We start from the raw sequence: 20,378 nt of genomic DNA, 5'->3' as shown, positions 1-20,378 counted from the left end.
TCCACCTAGAAGCTTGTACTTTTATTTTTTTAGACATAGTGCTTGTTCAACTTCCAGCCCTGAGAGGGAGAAGAGAAGAAGAAATAATGGAGGCAGTGGAATCCATAGCCAGTCTGACTCTGAGCCCTTGTTCGATTCATTACAGCATGATGCCTTTTTCCAGAGTCAGTACTTAGTATATGTAAACTAAAGTCACTAATTTAGGAAAAGTCGTCATTCCCAACAGATTATCTGAGCAGATTATTCTCAGTACTTATTTATTATCTAGTATAAAGCACCCGTTATCTGCTCAATTTATACATATATGTTAAAATACTATAGTTATCCTTTTCATTTATGGTGTTTTATGTTAACACAGAATATATGTATTTTTACCTGTTCAATTGAATTGTGACCAAGCCATAGGTGTACCTATCATTTGGGCTTCTTTGTAGTTGCACTGATTTTGGTTGCTGACCATAAAATTGTTTTTCATTTAGATTAGAAGTTCTTAGAACTTTAAAATTTTTTGTGTCATTATATAAGTAAGGAATACTTAAAGCCAGTAAGTTTTCGTGGATTTACTACTGGACTTCTAGATGGAAGGAAACTTTAGGTTTTCTAGTCAAACAGAACTCAGTGCTTTTGTTAGGGGGCAGCTTCTCAAGCAATGCTCAGAGTCCAGAGGATTAGAGATAGAGCCTGGCGATGCTGTGCCGAAGAGAAGCGGGAGGATTATGCAGTGCCAAGGATTGTACTCAGATCCTTGCACATGCAAAGCATGAACCTCATAGCCCAGAGCCCTTGATGCTTAAATAAGCGTCACAACCACAAGTGCTATTGTTACTTAATTATCACATGCCAAACACTACGTTTTACACGTTGCTTCTAGGAATACTCATTTTTGTTAGATTTTCTGGGGTATTATTATTCCCACTCTGATAGTTCAGGAAATGGGGTCAATAAAGAGGATAAATAAGTTGCTAGTGGTGGCAAAGTTAAATTGGTCTGTGATCCTGGGCTTTTTTTTTTCTTTTTGGGTCACACCCAGTGATGTACAGGGGTTGCTCCTGGCTCTGTGCTCAGGAGTTACTCCTTGCAGTGCTCAGGGGACCATATGGGATGCTGGGAATCGAACCCGGGTCAGCCGCGTGCAAAGCAGACGCCCTACCTGCTGTGCTATTGCTCCAGCCTGATCCTGTGCTTTTATCACTGCTACAGTGTCCTTAACAACCCCTCATCCCTGCTTCCACACAAGGCAGTCATTGGCCTCCCCTTTTCCAAGGGGAATTGAACCCATGGTCTCGGACAAGGCATGAACTTTACCTCTTTTCCTGGCCCCATAGTATAATTTTTAGGTCATACGACAATGAATTTTAGGAATTAGATAAACTTATTACACTCCCTTATTGCTAGGCATTTCAAATTATAAACAATACCTTGATGAATATACTGGTACAGACATTACTTTTTATATTCAGGTATATGCTGAACATAATTCCTTATAGTTCTGATAGATAATCTGAGTAACAGGTTAAAAATATCATATCTATTTGAAATACTAGATATGTTTTACAGAAAAGGCTAAGCGATTATAATTTCAAGAATGTGGGCCAGAGAGTATTGGGTAATATGCATGGTCTTGGCACACAGCCTACCCAGATTCGATTCCGGGACCAGATATGGCTGCCTGAGCCCAACCAGGAGTGATCTCTGGATGCAGAACCATGTGTAAGCCCTGAACACAGCCAGGTATGTCCAAAAAACAAACAAAAAAGGGCAGGAGGTCTTATTAAGAGTCTCCTTCATTTCACTGGATCTACATCCCTGGCTGTGCAACTCTTGTCTTTAGATGGGAAAGACGGGAAGAACAGAAAGAAGGAGGTTAGAATAGGTCTTTAAGAGTGAGGGACTATGTGAGTCACATATGATCAGTAACATAAAAAGTGAAAGTTAGTATATTTACCTTAATTATAACTGCAGGGATTAAAGAGTTGGAAACTGAAGAGTGAAAATTTAGTTCTTTAAAAAATACTCAAATGGTATAGAAACTTGTCTCTAAAAAATGATTTTGCAGGGATAGGTATGAGGGATTGGAGGGAACATTGGTGGAGAGAAGTTGACACTGATGTCTTCAACACTGATTGGTGTTGAAGCATGGTATACCTGAACTCGACCATGAATTACTTTGTAAACCATAGTGTGTACCTTAATATTTTTTAAAATGATAAATATATTTTTTAAAATGATTCTGTGGGCGAGCAAGATCGCTCAACAGGCTCAGCACCTGCTTTGCATGCAGGAAGCCCAGATTTGATCCCAAGTACCTCCATGAATGACTGTTGAGCATAGAGCCCAATGTGGCCCAAAACAAACAAAGATTCTGAAATTGAATGTATACAAAAAATTTTTTTTCTTTTTTTTTTTCTCTTTTTGGGTCACACCCAGCATTGCACCAGGGTCATTCCTGGCTCATGCACTCAGGAATCACCCCTGGCGGTGCTCAGGGGACCATATGGGATGCTGGGATTTGAACCCGGGTCAGCGCGTGCAAGGCAAACGCCCTACCCGCTGTGCTATCACTCCAGCCCCTGTATACAAAATTTTTAAAGAGAACAGCTTGTTTAGGTTTGTAATGAAATGCTTAGGACTTCTAGTATTTTAATATTTACCTTTCTTTACTCAAAATTCCTACATTAAACTCCCTACATTTAAAAAAGTGTCTAAAAATTAAAACAATACAGCATTCTACCATATGTTGCTGAGTCATTTTTTAGTACTTTTTTTTTCCTCTGTCTTTTTAAATTCTATTCTAAGCAATGTGTTTTACAGTACTGTTATTGCTGTGGTTTCATACACAAAAATTCCAGCACCAAACCCTCCCCCAGAGTGTTACTTCCCAGTGTTGTCCATTCCACACCCCTATCTACCATGTGTTGTTAAATAATAAAAACTTGTTTCTGAAAGGTATATAAGTTTGCAGGGGTAGCTGTAGGAGGGATGGGAGGGAATATTGGTAGAGAGAAGCTTTTGGGGGTTTAAACAAAAGAAACAGGCAAAACTGTATGCCTAACACATAGTAAATACTCAATACTGTTGACTGGATGTTGATAAACAAACCTGAAAATATAAAACTGTGTTTGGCGAGATTATGTAAGTAAAGATGTGCAATCTGAAGTGTATTTTCGTATTATATACTTGTGTATTTGAGGTTTTGGTCATAAATGTTACCCTTTTTGTAATTCTTTAGCAACTAAAAAATGGAAGAAAAAGGGGGCCCGAGTGGTAATACAGTGGGTAAGGCACTTGCCTCACATGCGGCCACCCACATACAATCTTCAGCATCCCATATGGTTCCCCAAGCCCACCAGGAGTGATTCATGAGTGCAGAACCAGGAGTAACCCCTGAGCACAGCCAGGTGTGGCCTAGAAACCGAAAGGGGAAAAAAAAAAAAAGAAAAGAAAAATTATAGTCTAGGGGGCTGGAGATAGCATAGCGGGTAGGGCATTTGCCTTGCACACAGTCGACCTGGGTTCGATCCCAGCATCCCATATGGTCCCCTGAGCACCACCAGGAGTGATTCCTGAGTGCAGAGCCAGGAGTAACCCATGTGCATTGCCAGGTGTGACCCAAAAAGCAAAAAAAAAAAAAAGTGTGCACTTAACACTTTGAGCTATCCCTCAGGTTTTTGGGTTTTTTCTTTTTGGGTCACACCCGGCATTGCACAGGGGTCACTCCTGGCTCTGCACTCAGGAATTATACCTGGCAGTGCTCAGGGGACCATATGGGATGCTGGGAATCGAACCCGGGTTGGCCGCATGCAAGGCAAACGCCCTACCCGCTGTGCTATCACTCCAGCTCCCCCCTCAGATTGTTTTTATAAAGTAATAGTATTTTTTTTCTTTCACATTTAGTGCATACTCTGTCCTTCCCCCAGAGTTGTAATGAAACCAAAATGTTTGTTTTTTGTCACCTCTGCTTATATTTTTAAAGAACATATGAGAAAGAAGCTTTAATAAATGACTTGTTTATCTTAAAGTTAAAAATGATCGGGGCTGGAGTGATAGCACAGCGGGTAGGGCTTTGTCTTGCACGTGACTGACCCAGGTTCAATTCCTAGCATTCCACACGGTCACCTGAGCACCGCCAGGAGTGATTCCTGAGTGCAAAGCCAGGAGTAATACCTGAGCATCGCCGGGTGTGACCCAAAAAAAAAAAAAGTTAAAAATGATTAAGGTATATATTATTGACATTTGCTGGATTAGAATGGAAAGGTATTTATACCTTGATTGTAGTAGCAAAGTCACATGTGTCAAATCATGATTAAAATTAATATTTTTCAAAAAAATTAATATTTTTCAAATGCTTTTCTGATATCTGACATTAATTTTTCTATTTTATACAGGTGTCTAATAGAAGATGGCAAAGCCCAGCCACAGCAGCTACGTCCTGCAGCAGCTAAACAACCAACGGGAGTGGGGCTTTCTCTGTGACTGTTGCATTGCAATTGATGACATTTACTTCCAAGCACACAAAGCAGTTCTAGCTGCTTGTAGCTCCTATTTTAGAATGTTTTTCATGAACCACCAACAAAGTACTGCACAACTGAATCTCAGCAACATGAAAATTAGTGCTGAGTGTTTTGATCTCATTTTGCAATTTATGTATTTGGGGAAAATTATGACAGCTCCATCCAGTTTTGAGCAGTTTAAAGTGGCAATGAACTATCTGCAGCTGTACAATGTTCCTGACTGCTTAGAAGATATCCAGGATGCAGATTGTTCTAGTTCAAAGTGTTCATCTTCTGCTTCTAGCAAACAGAACAGCAAAATGATATTTGGAGTAAGAATGTATGAAGATACTGGAGCTAAAAACGGCAGTGAAGCCAACAGGTGGAGTGCAGAGCCAAGTTCAACAGTAAATACACCACACAATAGAGAGCCTGATGAAGAATCTTTACAATTAAGTAATTTTCCTGAGCCACTCTTTGATGTATGTAAAAAAAGTTCTGTGTCCAAATTATCTACTCCAAAAGAACGTGTATCGCGACGCTTTGGACGGAGTTTTACCTGCGATAGTTGTGGTTTTGGCTTTAGCTGTGAAAAATTATTAGATGAGCATGTTCTAACATGTACTAATAGACATTCATACCAAAATGCACGATCCTATCACAGACTAGTCGATATTAGAGATGGAAAAGAAAGCAGTATCAAAGCTGAATTTGGTGAAAAAGATTCTTCTAAGACATTTTCTGCACAGACAGACAAATATAGAGGAGACTTAAGCCAGGCTGCTGATGATTCGACTTCCACTACTGGAAGCAGAAAAAGCACAGTGGAATCTGATCTAGCCAATGAAGAAAAAAGCAGAGCTGCTGAGAGAAAAAGAATCATTATCAAGATGGAGCCAGAAGATATTCCTACAGATGAACTGAAAGACTTTAACATTATTAAAGTTGCTGACAAAGACTGTAATGAATCCACTGATAATGATGAATTAGAAGATGAACCTGAAGAGCCATTTTATAGATACTATGTTGAAGAAGACGTCAGTATTAAAAAAAGTGGTAGGAAAACTCTAAAACCTCGGATGTCAATAAGTGCTGATGAAAGAGGTGGTTTAGACAATCTGAGGCCCCCTACCAGCAGTCCAGTACAAGAGGATACAGAAAATGCATCTTGTGAGTTGTGTGGACTCACAATAACTGAAGAGGACCTCTCTTCTCATTATTTAGCAAAACACATTGAAAATATCTGTGCATGTGGTAAATGTGGACAAATACTTGTTAAGGGGAGACAGCTTCAGGAACATGCTCAAAGATGTGGAGAGCCCCAAGACCTAACAATGAATGGGCTAGGAAATAATGAGGAGAAAATGGATATGGAAGAGAATCCTGATGAACAGTCAGAAATAAGAGATATGTTTGTAGAAATGTTGGATGATTTTCGGGACAATCATTTCCAAATAAACAGTATGCAAAAGAAGCAGTTGTTTAAACATTCTGCCTGTCCTTTTCGATGTCCCAATTGTGGCCAGCGTTTTGAAACTGAAAATCTAGTGGTTGAACATATGTCTACTTGCCTAGAACAAGATATGTTTAAAAGTGCCATCATAGAAGACAATGAGAGAGATCACAGACGAAAGCATTTTTGTAATCTGTGTGGAAAAGGATTTTATCAGCGGTGTCACTTAAGAGAACATTATACTGTTCATACTAAGGAGAAACAGTTTGTTTGTCAGACATGTGGAAAGCAGTTTTTAAGAGAGCGCCAGTTGCGACTACACAATGATATGCACAAAGGCATGGCCAGGTATGTCTGTTCCATTTGTGATCAAGGAAACTTCAGAAAACATGACCATGTACGGCATATGATTTCTCATTTATCTGCTGGTGAAACAATATGCCAGGTCTGCTTTCAGATATTCCCAAATAATGAACAGTTGGAACAGCACATGGATGTTCATCTGTATACATGTGGAATATGTGGAGCAAAATTTAATTTGAGGAAAGATATGAGATCACATTATAATGCCAAGCATTTGAAAAGAACCTAAGTGATTTTCTACTGTACTAATGTTTAGTTGATAGCAGATAAAACACCAAAGCAAAGGATATGAGCTATTTAGAAATTGATTTTATAAGTTGAATTGTTGGAAAATTTTTCAAAGCCCTTTTACCATTAATATTTTTGTTTAGGATCTTAAGTATCTACATCTTAGGTGTTACAAAGTGTTTATCATTTTTGTTATTTCTTAATAGAATTCTTTGTTTTAGTTTGTTTTAGCTATGATAAAGTTACTTTTAAATGTAGACTGCAAGTGGTTGTTACCTCTTCAATGACTATTAAACTTTAGGTTTTTTTTATCAATAAGGTGATGATTTCACTTTTTCTATGTTTTTTTAAGGTTTTTCTGTGAAATTTTTAAACCCAGTATTATTGGCTATTCCTGTTTAAATTTTTTAAACACTTAAGTAAATACTTAAAACTGTCCTCATTTTTAGCTTTTATATATTTTTTATAAGTTGGACAGTAATTTATTCACTTTTCCCCCTTATCAGTGAAATTCATATTCTTAAATTGAAAAGCTTATTAGGCAGGTTAGGTGCACTGAAGATTGACACGGGCTCAAACTTGGCCTAAAAGTATTCATGGACCTAAGGAAATTCCTATAAATGAATATTTCCTATCATTGATAAAATATTATCATTTAATACATTTAAAACTTATATTAAGTGTAAAACCCAATGACTTTACCCCACTTGAAGTATTAGTGGGGATAAGTCATTTTGCTTTGTGATGTTAAATTTAACTATGATAGTTAATTAAAGAGACCTATCTTGTATTCATTTAAAATAATTTAAAATATTCTGATTTCTAAAGTGTGTTAGTTTATCAATTATTTTGTTTATAAATAGACTAATAGCTTCCTAGGAATATGGTATCTAAAGAAATGATTTTTCACCTTTAAAATTACATACTTTTGGAACTTATTTTGAGATTTGAGAAAGCTGCCATGTATATTGATAAATCTAATAAAATAAAGAAATCAATTACAAATCTGGTTGTTCTATAAAAGTGGAGTGTGCAAAAAAAATGGTCTTGTGTTTTATACTATCTAAGACTTGGAGAAAATGTGTTTGTGGCAATTTGCAGTTTTTCATCAACCTTTATTTTTCTCTAAAGGATTATGAAATTTGAGAACTATAAAATCAGCATATAAATGGAAATAATTTATCATTTTTAGTTAATGTAGTATTACCAGTTAGTTATAGTTAGTTATAGTTAGGTCTACATGAATTACATGTGAATTTAAAACACTGGCAAATTGACCCACCAGTAAACATCTATTGACTAGAATGCCTTAATGTGAATTAGTGACAAAGTAATTCCTATCTTATAATGGAAAAGGATGTTAAATTACTCCATATTTTAAAGTATAATTTTGTGATTATGAACAGTAATTGCACTACAGTTCTCTTAATCAGATTTTTAAAATATGCAGTCATATTTTTGTATATGATTTGCATTTTAACAAATTGCCAAGTGAATTGAGAGATATATTGACTTGCACAGATTTAGTTGAACAAAAAGTATTAGAATACAGTTTGAGCTCTGAGATTCATGGGAACTGCATTGAGATAAGAATTGGAATAGTACAAAAGCTAAATAATGGGGATGGGGACATACACAAAAAGATAAATTTGAATTTTTTAAAGACACATAGGAAAAAAGATTGTCTTAGTGATTTATCAAGTAACTATACAATAATTAGTCTTGAAATGTGGTTCATATCAAGAACATGGTAACAACTGATAAAAGAGAGTAGTATCAAGAGGAAAGATAATCTCAGACTAAGTCACCAAACTATATGGTGTCTTAGTGAGCAGTTTTCTTTGAGATCACTTTTTTCCTATGACCCTTAACCAGAATCTGTTGAATTGCTTCCCACCACCAAGGAGCAGGAACCTTTCAAAGTACTATCACAGTGTAGAGAGGATGATTTGTTCTATTAGGAAATGGTTATTTAGTGTCTTGACACATAATAACAGCAAATATGTAAGCAGTTTTGCATAATTGAGTTGTATAGAGATTCACAAAGCTATACCTCACAATGTTTTCTCTTAGTTTCATGTTACATAGAATACACTTTTTTTTTTTTTGGAACTAGCACAGACTTCTTTAAGTAGGATATAAAATTTTTTCTTAATTAACTTAAAAGTTACTTGCCTTTAAAAAAGAAAAAAGGGAAATTAAAAAACATCCTATATTTCTCCATTCCAGTTCCTCTCATTCTTCCTCTCTGGGGGTGGAACTGTAACTCCCTTGCCCTGTCCAGTGTTGTGAAGACAATGAATCGAGATTATTGAAACTGCCTGCTCCTCCTGCCGCTAGAATTTGTGTTTAGGATCCAAATCTAAAGTTACAGAAGAACCTAAATCTATGTGGAATCTTGCTCCTCCTTCCGCCTCCACAGTCTCACAAGACCACCTTTCATTCCAGCAGGAAATCTTGGGTGAATGGATTCAGTACCTAATAAGCTTGCTACCAATTACGGTGCAACTCAGTTACTTATACTCTAATTTAGTTAAGAAAACTAGAATCTTGGGGCTGGAGTGATAGCACAGCGGGTAGGGCGTTTGCCTTGCATGCGGCCAACCCGGGTTCTATTCCCAGCATCCCATATGGTCCCCTGAGCACCGCCAGGTATAATTCCTGAGTGCAGAGCCAGGAGTGACCCCTGTGCATCACCGGGTGTGACCCAAAAAGCAAAAAAAAATTAAAAAACTAGAATCTGTTTAATAAAGCACAACCAAGATGGCAGTAGATAAGAACTCAGGAATTCCTTTTAATCTTACATATTTTTAAAGGTAAAAATATTCAAAGAAATGACTAACACTAAGAGGGCATGCGGCTAATGATTAGTATGTAAAGTAATATTCTGAGAATGAACAAAAATACATTTCAGAAGGGGTAGTATAAAAATATAGTTTGCTAGGGCATTGGATACCAATAAAAAGAAATAGAATGGTAGACATGAGTTATACACTATTGTTGAACAAAATTATAAAATTTAAAAAAGCCTAAATTGTCTAGACAAGAAAATATATTGAAATAACTTCATAGAATAACACCAGCCTTTGTATTCTAGTTTTATTTACTTACAACTCCAAAGATCAGAACCAGAGTGTCACACGTACAAGGTATGTTCTCTACCAGTGAGCTACATCCTTAGCTCTACAAACCTTATATCCTAAAACAGAAGACATAGGATATAACTCAGCAGTGGAGCTCTTGCCTTCCATGTGTGAGACCCCGGGTTCAATCCTGGCACCACAAAATTGGTAGCAAGTTTCTCTCTTAAAACTGGTGCTTTATATTACTAATTAAGTAAATTCAGAAAAGTCCCCTAGAGAACCAGTATAACGAAGTTAGGATAGGGAGATAGCTCAAAGAACTCAAGTGTATACTTTGTCCATATGGGAGTACCATGTTAGATCTCTGGTATTCCATGGTCCAAGAGCACTTGAGGGAGTAGCCCCAAACAATAACCAGGAAAAGCAATTGTACTATTTGAAGTAAATATAAAACTTGTTAAAAAGCTAAATTGATAACAAAAAGAAACTAACTTGTGCACACTTTTTTTTCCCTTTTGGCCCACACCTAGCTGTGCTCAGGGTTACTCCTAGCTCTGAACTCAGGGATCACACCTAGTGGGACTTGGGACCATATGGAGTTCCAAGGATTGAACCTGGGTCAGCTGTATGCAAGGCAAGCTTACCTCCATACTATCTCTTTGGTCCTAGCTATTTATTAACTTTAACTTGGTTTTGTCATAAAACCAATCCCTGACACCAAGTGAAAGAAAAAATATTAAAAGTTCTTATTTTTGCAAGTAACCTACTTAGATCAGTTCCTCACCTTTTCTCCCACCACTCTCCTTCCATCTCCTTTTTAAGTAAATGTTTCTCAGTGGTAAATGCCAGTTCTATAGGCATCCTGCTTCAACAGCTGCTAGGATTTCAGAGTACCAAAAGAGTTCTGTGAGAATATAAGCTGTGGAATAGTAACTTGATACCTGAGGTCCAGAAGCCAGAGGTAAATAGGAAAAATGCTAGGTAGGTAAAGTCACATTCGATGTTAAGAACTTGAAGCTGCAATTCAGATTTTAAAACCCCTGAGTTGGTTTTGTAACCCTAGGGCTGTCAGTAATTTCAGCAATCATTTAGTTGGCATTCACATTCTTGATGTGCTTCACACAAATAATTTTTTAACATCTCCATAGTTGTATGAGGTACCCCGACAGACATTCAAAGAGACTATTTTTCCAAGATCATATCGTTAAATAATAGACCTAGAATTTGAATCTGGACATATGATTCCTATATTTGTGAATTTGACCACAAAGTTAAATATTCTACCTACCAAGAAGTACAAAGAAGGGCCTTTTCAACCTAGGAAAATATGCAGTAATGCTCCCTGGAGACTGCCTAGTTTATTGTGCCTAGTAAGGTGGCTAGTAATAATAGGTACAACAAACAGGTTTAAACAGTGTGAAACTATACGTGTTGGGAAAAAACATTAAAATCTATCATTCAGATTGTCTTAGAAATGAAGATTAAATACTGATGTTTTACTGTTTTTTGTATTGTCATTTAGTGTATTTGTCAGCCACTTGGAGTCTACAGTAGATGCTCAATTAAAAATTAATTTGGGTGGGTTTTTCCGGTATTGTTTTGGTGTCACACCTGGTGGTGCTCGGGGGCTACTCCCAGAAAAAAACCTTGGCTACTTGAGGTTACTCCTGGAAGTGCTCCAGGACCATCTGGTATGGGGGATTGATCCTGAGCCTCTTGCATGTAAAGCATGTCACCTTTGTACCCTACCCTGCCCCAAAACTTAATTTGAATTTATTTCAAATTTTCATCTCTGTGACATTTTTTGGTTCTTCCTTTTTTTTTTATTTGTTTTTGTTTTATTTTTGACGATACCTGGTGGTGCTCAGGGACCATTCCTGGTTCAACACGTAGGACCATGCAGTACAAGGGATTAAATTGAGGTCTTCTACATGAAATACATGCACTCCAGCCCATTGAAGGAGCTATCTGACTCTATTGCCCTTTCTTTTACATTCTCCTGACCTTTATGTTTAAATATCTCCCACCAATCACCATTTAATTTTATTGCTTATGAAACTGATAATATTCCCAATGAGAATGAGGACCTCAGAAGAATGGGTTTTCTTCAATTATTTGTTGTTGCTGTTTTGGGGGCCACACCTGTCAGTGCTGAGTATTACTCCCTGCCATGCTCTGGGATGATGTGGTACTGAGGATCAAATCCTTGAGTTATTTCTTGGGCCCCAAGTTTTCTTTTTGCTTTAACAGATGTTGTGGATAAGAAACATTATTTCTTTGGGCCAGAGAGATAGCACTACGGGTAAGGTGTTTGCCTTGGCAAGCACATAGCTGACCCAGGTAGGATCGCCAGCACCACACTTGGTCTCCTGAACCCCTCCATGAGTGATCCCTAAGTGCAAAACTAGGAATAAGCTCTGAGCATAGCGAGGTATGGCCCAAAAACAACGAAAATTTCATTTCTTTGACTAAAAATCAAAACAAAATCCCTAGTTGGTTATTCTAACCATTTATACTTTAATTATATAAACATATATTTCTATTGAGAAATACAGGAGAGTCTTACTTAAAAAAAATGAAAGGTAATTTTAGGGGAGAACTGTATTTCTACACTTAGCTAGCAACAAACTTTCAATGGTGTGCAGGACTACACTGGCACTGTGCTTGTGGAACCATGTGCTGGAAATTAAATTACAGTTCCTGTATGCAAAGCATGCTTTCTGTGCACTCAACATATTGAACTATTTACCCTGGCCCCATAGCAACAAACTAGTGATTTAATGGTTTGCTTCCCAATAGAATCTGACTTTAACAGTTCTAAAATCTATTGAGAGGGTTTTACATATTGAACAATAGATGTGCAAAGTTAAGTTTGCTGCTTTAATGATCCCTCTACCATCTCAAATGTTTGTTTTTATTTTTTAAAAAATAATAAAAGGATAGTAAAGTTTTGATGGATAATGGTCCTCTGTAGTCAATAGGTGATCCACTTATATTGCCTTCTACTAAAATTCAAGGGTGGTATACAATAACATAAGGTAACTTAAGTCTCATTAAAGTCAGATGTAATTTAGCATATTTGTAAATCTATTTGCTGCTAAGAGGCCAAAAAATGCAAGCTTTTAGAATGTATAAATGGTGATTGGTAAATATAAGTATTTGAATTCTGAACCCAATTTAATAGTGACTTTAGTATTAAAATGTTTAAATCCTGTCTGAATTGTACTCTCACATTCAGAAAAATCAAGTCACCGAGATTCATCCATTAGTAGATTTGTTCATCTTTTCTATCAAACTTGAATCCTTAACATCACTAGGGGGCAGGAAGCCATTATAATTTCTGATCTTTGCTGACAAAAGTGGCATGAAGAATAAATTTTAATATTTGGCCCTAAATTGAATGTATCAATGCACGTAATTATGACTTGTAGTTAGTGAAGGGACACAAAATGTATAAGATCTGGGAATGTATCTCACTGCCATTCCTGACACTGGGTGCAGTACCAAAGGAGGAGGAAAAATGTAAAAGATTTGGTTGCATTTCAGAGTCAGGAATATTCATACTCTCTTTTTTGTTTTGTTTTTTGTTTTTGTTTGGGGGGTCATACCCAGTGGTGCTCAGGGATCACTCATGGTGAGGTTCAGAGGATCATAATGGGTTGCTAGGGATATAATCCATTTTGGCCACATGCACAGCAAGTGCCCTATCTGCTGTACTATCTTCCTGGCCACAAAATTAATACTAAAAGAAAGCTTATAAAACATATTTGAGAAACTATAGAATCAGTAGACAGCCTGCATTTAAGTTCTATGTTGTTTTTACTCTTAAACCAATTGTTCATGCCAGTCAGGATCAGCAGAGCTCATTTTTTAAAGGATAGAAATATGTTACTAAGCATTGAAATCATTAAACTTATCTTTTAAGTTCTTATGTGTTCTCCCACAAGGGGAATATTTTAAAAGACTTTTTTTTTTAAAGCATTACTACTAAGGCAAAGATTGGCTGTAAAAACTAAAATTCACTGGGACAAGTTAGAGAATTATGAACTTAAAAATATGAGTGGGAAATTCTTCCTCTGCCTGTATATGTACTTTATTTCCATTTACAGAATATACAACAGTTAATACTTAAAGAAAACAATGTTAGCTTAATAGCAGAAGGCACTCAATACAAGAACATAAGTTTTAAAAAATTTTAGATATTTCAGCTTTTTGCCATTAACTTTAAGAAGTTGAAGTATACTGTAAAAATGTTTTATTTGAAGGAAAATATTTAACTGCCTCCTTCCTCCCTTCTTTCCTCTACCCAGCTGACCTATATTATTTATGTTACATATTTATGTGCCTACCCATTCTAGCTTCAAGGAAAAGAAAAGGTATCCCAAAAGCTGAATAATTAAATTAATAATAAGTACCTTATATTTGAAGAGTTTAATAAGTTTCATTGGGAAAGAAATTAGATGAATTTAAGTTCTAGGAACTATGCCTTTGTTCCCATTCTTTGTTCTTGTAATTATACAGGCCTAAGTGCCAAAAGCCATGAAATTCTAACCTAAGATTTATGTTTTATCTTGTAGAACAGTCATCTTGTAATACTATTTTTCTTGAGCTTTGTTTTTTTCTGTGTGGCAGTGGTGAAATAGGGCCTTCTAAACCTCTGAAGAAGTGAGATCTGAATTTGGAGAGGACAAAGGGAAGAATCAACAACAGATTATCTTTAAGTCCAGACGCAGAAAAATCAGATCTGAAGTGGCACCATCTTTTCTGTCTTCCTGACAAACCTCAGCAACCCCAAAAGTTCCAGTTACAAGGATCCAAGAAAACTCAGTAATGATCATTTTGGAATCACTTTGTGTGACAAAACTGATTTATGGTGACTCTCCTAATATTTACGGAAAATCAGCTACAGAAAAGAAACTCAAATATTCATATAACATCAGTGATTTAAGCTACACTAAAGTAAAACTTTATATACTAATTATCTTTTTGAGTCCCTTCTAAAATAAAAGGACTTGCTAGACTACTAAAATATGAAAAAACATAAGCTTATCTGTATAAATACATATATACAATTCTAACTTTAAAATAATTTGAATTAGTTTACATATTATTAAACGTAGCAAGACAATTATACCAGAAACCTGTAGTTTAGAATATAAGATGTGTACAAAAAAAATGCCACTATCTTAACAAAGGGTAGTTATTACTAAAATGTAACATTAGTCCTTAATTTTTCATTTTATTGTGACACCACAAGTTTACTTGCATCAGTGAACCTCCCTTTTAAGTCTATTAATTTGGAGGGAAAACAAAAGTGACTTTACTTCAATAGTGGCAAAGTTTTTATGAATCACAGATACCCAAAAAGAATGTATATAAAATACAATTTTATTCTGATCTTAGCACTATAGCTTAAGGCAGAATTAGTTTCTATTAAAAATTAATTGTTGGTATTAAATATTATAGTACCATGCTGCTTAGCTTTCAATTTCAAGACAAAACAAATACTGACTGGGAAAATGGTTAACATGGTTAGCATGTCTTAAAAAATAATGGAGAAATGTTTGGTGAAATTTTTAACTTGGCTACAAATACTTTGTTTCAGAGAGATATATGTACACACATACATAACTATATATATGCACATTTCTTACTATGTGACTCCTTAAAGGACTGTGAATATATTTGTAGTTTTACTTTTCGTTAACTGTGTACTCAATTCTTTATTATTGTTTGTGTAATATTAGGTGTTAAATGTCTTCAGAAATGCTTATTTTGTTTTTATGCCTCTTCATAAATGTTGTAATAAGATGTAGCACAGAAATTTAACCTAGAATAAACATAATAGTTTAGGAAGAAGTCATTTATAATCTCATTAAAAATTAGGATGATAACTTGAATATTCATTCTAACAACTAGACTAACGAAAAAATCAGAGACACTTAATTGCAATGTGATAGTGAGTAGATGAGTGGAGAAAGGAGAAGAGACATCCACTAAAGACTTTATATGAATAGAACTGGTTTAAGATAAATAAAACAAATTTAGGAAAATATTACCTTTAAAAAAATAACTAGAGGTAATCTCTGTTGGGAACAAGAGGAAGTATATTGAACTTAGAATTTTAACAAATAGAAAAAAAAATAAAAGAATATTATCAGTAATCAAAGGTGCTAGAACAATATAGTAGAAACTCAATGAGCAATTTTTCATTGGTGGAATTAGATTTACAAAAGAAATTATCGCTTACATTTTGATTGTACTAAAGGACAAATGTAATGACCTACAATAATTACAAGTGAATGAATGCATTCTATAATGTGATTATTTTCTGTAAATTAGTAAAAGATGCAGTTAGTTTTTGGGTCACACAGAAAATTTTTGTTACATTTTTTAATCCATTGTTTTTCTGTAATAAAATTTTCTCCTCTATGTTCAGAAGTAAACTGTCTGTATATTACTTTTATTTATACAGAATTTTTTTAACCCAGCTCCTTTAAACAATTGTCTGAAAAGTTATAAACTCCTTCCATTTTCTATTACCAAAATAATAAAATGTACATTACTAATACAACTAATTATGGCTTTCCTGAGAAATATAAGAAGTACACAGAACATAAACTAAAATTCCTATCACCAAATTCTGATTTCTTTTGCTACAGAACATTTGGAAAAGTACTGTCTCATGGTAATTGCAAATGACAATAAATTAGATTTTCCTCATATGAAAAAATAATTTAAAAATCCACTGACATAGTATTTAGCACTTTCAAAGAGTCATTTTTTCCTCAAAACTAAAAGCATGATTAATTCAAACAAATAATGTTTTTTTGTTTTTGTTTTTAATCATACCCAAAGATGCTCAGGGCTTTATCCTAGATCAGTGCTCATTGTTGATAAAGAGCTCAGAAAACCATGTAGTACCAAGGTTCGAACCCAGAGCTGCTGCATGTATAGCATGTACTCCAGACCTTATAGCTATCTCCTCAATCCCAGAAACAACTTTATTACTGGTATAATTCATTTATTTTTAGTTAAGAATTTAATGTTCTTTTCATATGACTAGCAATGAGTATTCTCTATATTTCAAGTCAGTATTGAAAGATGATAGCCCATATTTCACATAATTTAGTATTAGCAATAATGGCATGCTAAGAGCCTCCCTTCTTTTAGATATTTCACACTATTCCAGAGTCTTCTTGAAGTTAGCACTCTATAAAATGCAGTATGCTTGTGTTTCTGTAAAAACAATATCTACTTTTATCACAGATTCAGTACTCTCCTGGAGAAGTCTCTGTTCCAGGTTTCTGTCTTAGCCTCATGGTGTCCCATAGTTTGTTTATTTTGGTTTTGGGGCCAAAACCATGGATTCTCAGAGCTTACTCCTGCTTCTGCATTCAGGGATCACTCCTGGCTATAGTTGCGGGACCACGCATAGTGCTGGGGATCAAACCCAGGTCAGCTGCTTTATCTATCCGCTCTACTATCTCTCAGGTCTCAGTGTTATAGTTTAATCTCATAATTTAATCCTTTAAAAACTTAGTTTTTCGGGTGGGACAGAAAAAAAATTAAAAAGAAAACTTAGTTTTTCAAGACTCAAAGAAACAAGTTAAAAAATTTGTGATTAGAGAATTGGGGGGCGGGGAGGGGAATAGCTTATTTCCAGAGCATTATAAAATGCTATTTAATATTTATAAAGATCTTAAATATAACAACGGTTTGCTTGTGATTCACTCATAAATTCTCAAGTCTATTGGCTGCTACTTTTTCCACTTCCTTTTTTAAAAAATTATGTCTTGTTTTGTTGTTCTAAGATCACACCTGACTGAGCTATGATTTACTCCTGGCTCTGTGCTCAGGGATCATTCCTGCAGTACTCAGGGTACCATGAGTGGTGCCAGGGACCAAACCCAGGTTGACCACATGCAAGGCAAACATTTTACCCATTGTACTATCTCTCTGGCCCCTTACTCCACCTTCTTACCATATCAACAATGTCTCCTATAAATAATTTATGTCCTTGATGAAGGTTATGCCTTAATTGGGGCTAAGCGCATTCCAGAAAATTCATAAATTTTGTTTTCTACTAATTCTGGAAAGACATACTCTGGCTAAGTGAGTTTCCTTAGAGTAAGCCTGACTACCCAGGTGTACATATAGGTTTTGAGCTCACTTTTCTTTATATCTCTGATACAAATATTTTCAGATATGAGTTTCAATTTTTGGTAGGTGCAATGCTTTTTAATACTGAAGTATATGAGACATGTGAGAATCTTCTTATATAGAAATAAAAAATACTTATTTCCAGTCTTGGTTAAATAATGTTCCTCAGTCAGGTCATTTTAAATTAAGCTTTTAATAAGCTTAATTTAGCAAATCATGACTACATTCCAGGTGTTTTTCCAGTAGTAGAGATCAGATAGAATTTGTGTTTGGTTTCTGGTCCATACCCTGAGATGATCAGGGCTTACTCCTGGCACTGTGCTCAGGGGGACAATATACAGATGCTGAAGACTGAACCCAGGTCGGCTGCTTTTAAGGTTCATGCCCTACCCTCTGTTATTTCTTCAGCTCCTAAATCACTCCTTTTAATCAGCTGCAATAAAAGCACTGCTGCTCCCTGCCCACGCTAGCTAGTAGGACACTGAGATAGAGAACCCATACTTGCCAATTCTGTGTGTGAAATAAGACCCTTACCTGCTCTACTATCTCTCTAGCCTCTAATTAGAGAGAGTTTGATTTTTGTTTTCCAGACTGTGCAGATGTTTGGGTTGGAGATACTGTACAGGAGGTAAGGCTTTTTTCCCTTACATGCAGCTCCCATTTGAATCCCCAGCACCACCTATAGTCCTTTGAGGACCACAAGAGTCATTGAGCACAGACCCAGTAGCTCCTGACTCTGCTGGGTATGGCTCCCAAATCAAAATAGTTTTGGGGGAGCCACACCTGGCAGTGCCCAGGGGTTTTGGGGATGCCAGGGAAAGAACCCAGGTCAGCCACAAATGCCCCCTACCTGCTATACTATTACTCCAGTCCAATAAATAAATAGTTTTAAAGCACCGTCATATTTACAAGCTACCAAATTTCAGTTCGTGAAAATCAGCAAAATCTCTTTGTAGGAAATCTAATTACCAAACTTCAATTAACTATTAATAGTGATGACTTTAAAATAAATTGTAAAATTATAATATAGATTATATGAATAATTCTATAATACAATCAATTCTGATATATTTTTCACTATCTTACTTACAGAATAGTAAGATGCAAAACTCTTGTAGTTTTTTACTTATATACATTTAGAACATTTTCTTGCGTCATTAAAAATCTGTAAGCAATTTTTATGGCTACATAGTAACTATCATAGTAACTATCATACTTTCCTTATTGTTGTTATTTAAACAATTTCCTTTTTTAGTGTTATGAAAGGGCTGGAGAAATAGCACAGCGGGTAGGGTATTTGTCTTGCATGAGGTCAACCCAGGTTCAATTCTTCTGTCCCTCTTGGAGAGCCCGGCAAACTGGCAAGCTACCGGTGGCATATTCAAGATATGCCAAAAACAGTAACAAGTATCATGATGGAGACATTACTGGTGCCACTCGAGCATATCAATGAACAACTGGACAACAGTGCTACTGTTATTTAAAAAGTAATGCCTATATGTTACATTTTCCCTTTAGGATGAATCCCACAAAGAGATGCCTAGTAAATGATCTGGTTATATTTAAGATAAACAATATTTTCATTAGTACAAAATGGATAGGGTGCTTACTTTGCAGGTGCCAACTGGGTTCAATCCCTAGTGCTCCATGTGGTTCCCCCAAGCACTGAAGGAGTGATCTCTGAGCACAGGATGTGACTCCAAAACCAAAATAAATAAATATTATTGTTGTATTATTGTCCTCCAGATAGTTGAAATAATTTGAATCCACATCAATAGGATATGCCTGTTTTGCTGCATCATTCCTGGCCCTAAGTAACTATTTCATCATAAATTGCTAATTTTTATTTAACAGGATGTATTTTATTGAATTTGAAACCACATTCATTGAAGAATACAAAATAAGATCTTTTAAAAATTGGGAAGGGGTGGGCTGGAGCGGTAGCACAGCGGGCAGGGTGTTTGCAGCCGACCCGGGTTCGATTCCCAGCATCCCATATGGTCCCCTGAGCACTGCCAGGAGTAATTCCTGAGTGCAAAACCAGGAGTAACCCCTGTGCATTGCTGGATGTGACCCAAGAAGCAAAACAATTAAAAAAATAAAAAATAATTGGGAAGGGGGAGAGCTGGAGAAAGAGAGAACAGGTGGGATACTTGCCTTGCACTTGGCCAACCTGGGTTCAATCCTCTGCATCTCATATGATCCCCTGAGAACTGCCAGGAAAAATTCCTGAGTGCAGAATGAAATAACCCTGAGCACTGCTGGGTGTAGGCCCTCGAAAAAACCTGGTAAGTGGGGAGGGTGAAGGAGATATCTCAAAGAGCTGTCCCCCTCACCCTACCTGCGAGTGTAGCCCTAGCAACTTGGGGACAAATACCCTAAATATCCCAGGAGTGGCCTGTCGGATGCCCAGCTTCCCCAAAATCAATGAGGGAAGATGTAAAAATTCCAAGAAAGGTCAATATCTGATAAAATTCCAGAACAGTAAAAGATAAATTTCATATAAAATCAAAGGCAAACACTATATCTTTTAGGAAAATTCAGAATGTCTTTTAAAATATGGAGTAAAAACTTACTAGATGTTTTACTATGTTTTTA

The 20,378-nt window shown here is 36.0% G+C and overlaps 1 protein-coding gene and 1 non-coding gene across 3 annotated transcripts in view; one reads left to right on the top strand and one right to left on the bottom strand.

Moving 5' to 3' along the window:
- The window catches only part of ZBTB1 (zinc finger and BTB domain containing 1), a 36,221-nt gene extending 15,851 nt beyond the window's left edge, over nucleotides 1–20,370 (top strand). Inside the window, exons 2-3 of one of the 2 annotated variants that reach the window (XM_004612360.2) lie at nucleotides 4,386–6,291; nucleotides 14,250–20,370. In XM_004612360.2, the coding sequence (XP_004612417.2) occupies nucleotides 4,400–6,291; nucleotides 14,250–14,286 (1,929 nt within the window). In that variant the 5' untranslated portion in view covers nucleotides 4,386–4,399 and the 3' untranslated portion in view covers nucleotides 14,287–20,370. Of the gene's footprint in view, nucleotides 1–4,385; nucleotides 7,527–14,249 lie in introns of those variants that run through there. The other variant, XM_004612359.2, reaches the window with a different exon arrangement.
- Nucleotides 16,674–16,742, bottom strand: LOC129404114 (small nucleolar RNA SNORD2). The gene has a single exon (XR_008629703.1). It is a non-coding gene; the product is annotated as a small nucleolar RNA SNORD2 (small nucleolar RNA).
- Nucleotides 20,371–20,378: the final 8 nt, after the last annotated feature.

Source organism: Sorex araneus, chromosome 3 (genome assembly GCF_027595985.1).
Source record: "Sorex araneus isolate mSorAra2 chromosome 3, mSorAra2.pri, whole genome shotgun sequence".
Taxonomy (NCBI): Eukaryota; Metazoa; Chordata; class Mammalia; order Eulipotyphla; family Soricidae; genus Sorex; species Sorex araneus.
The sequence above is the reverse complement of the archived record's forward strand: the minus strand, read 5'-3'. Positions and strand labels throughout refer to the sequence as shown.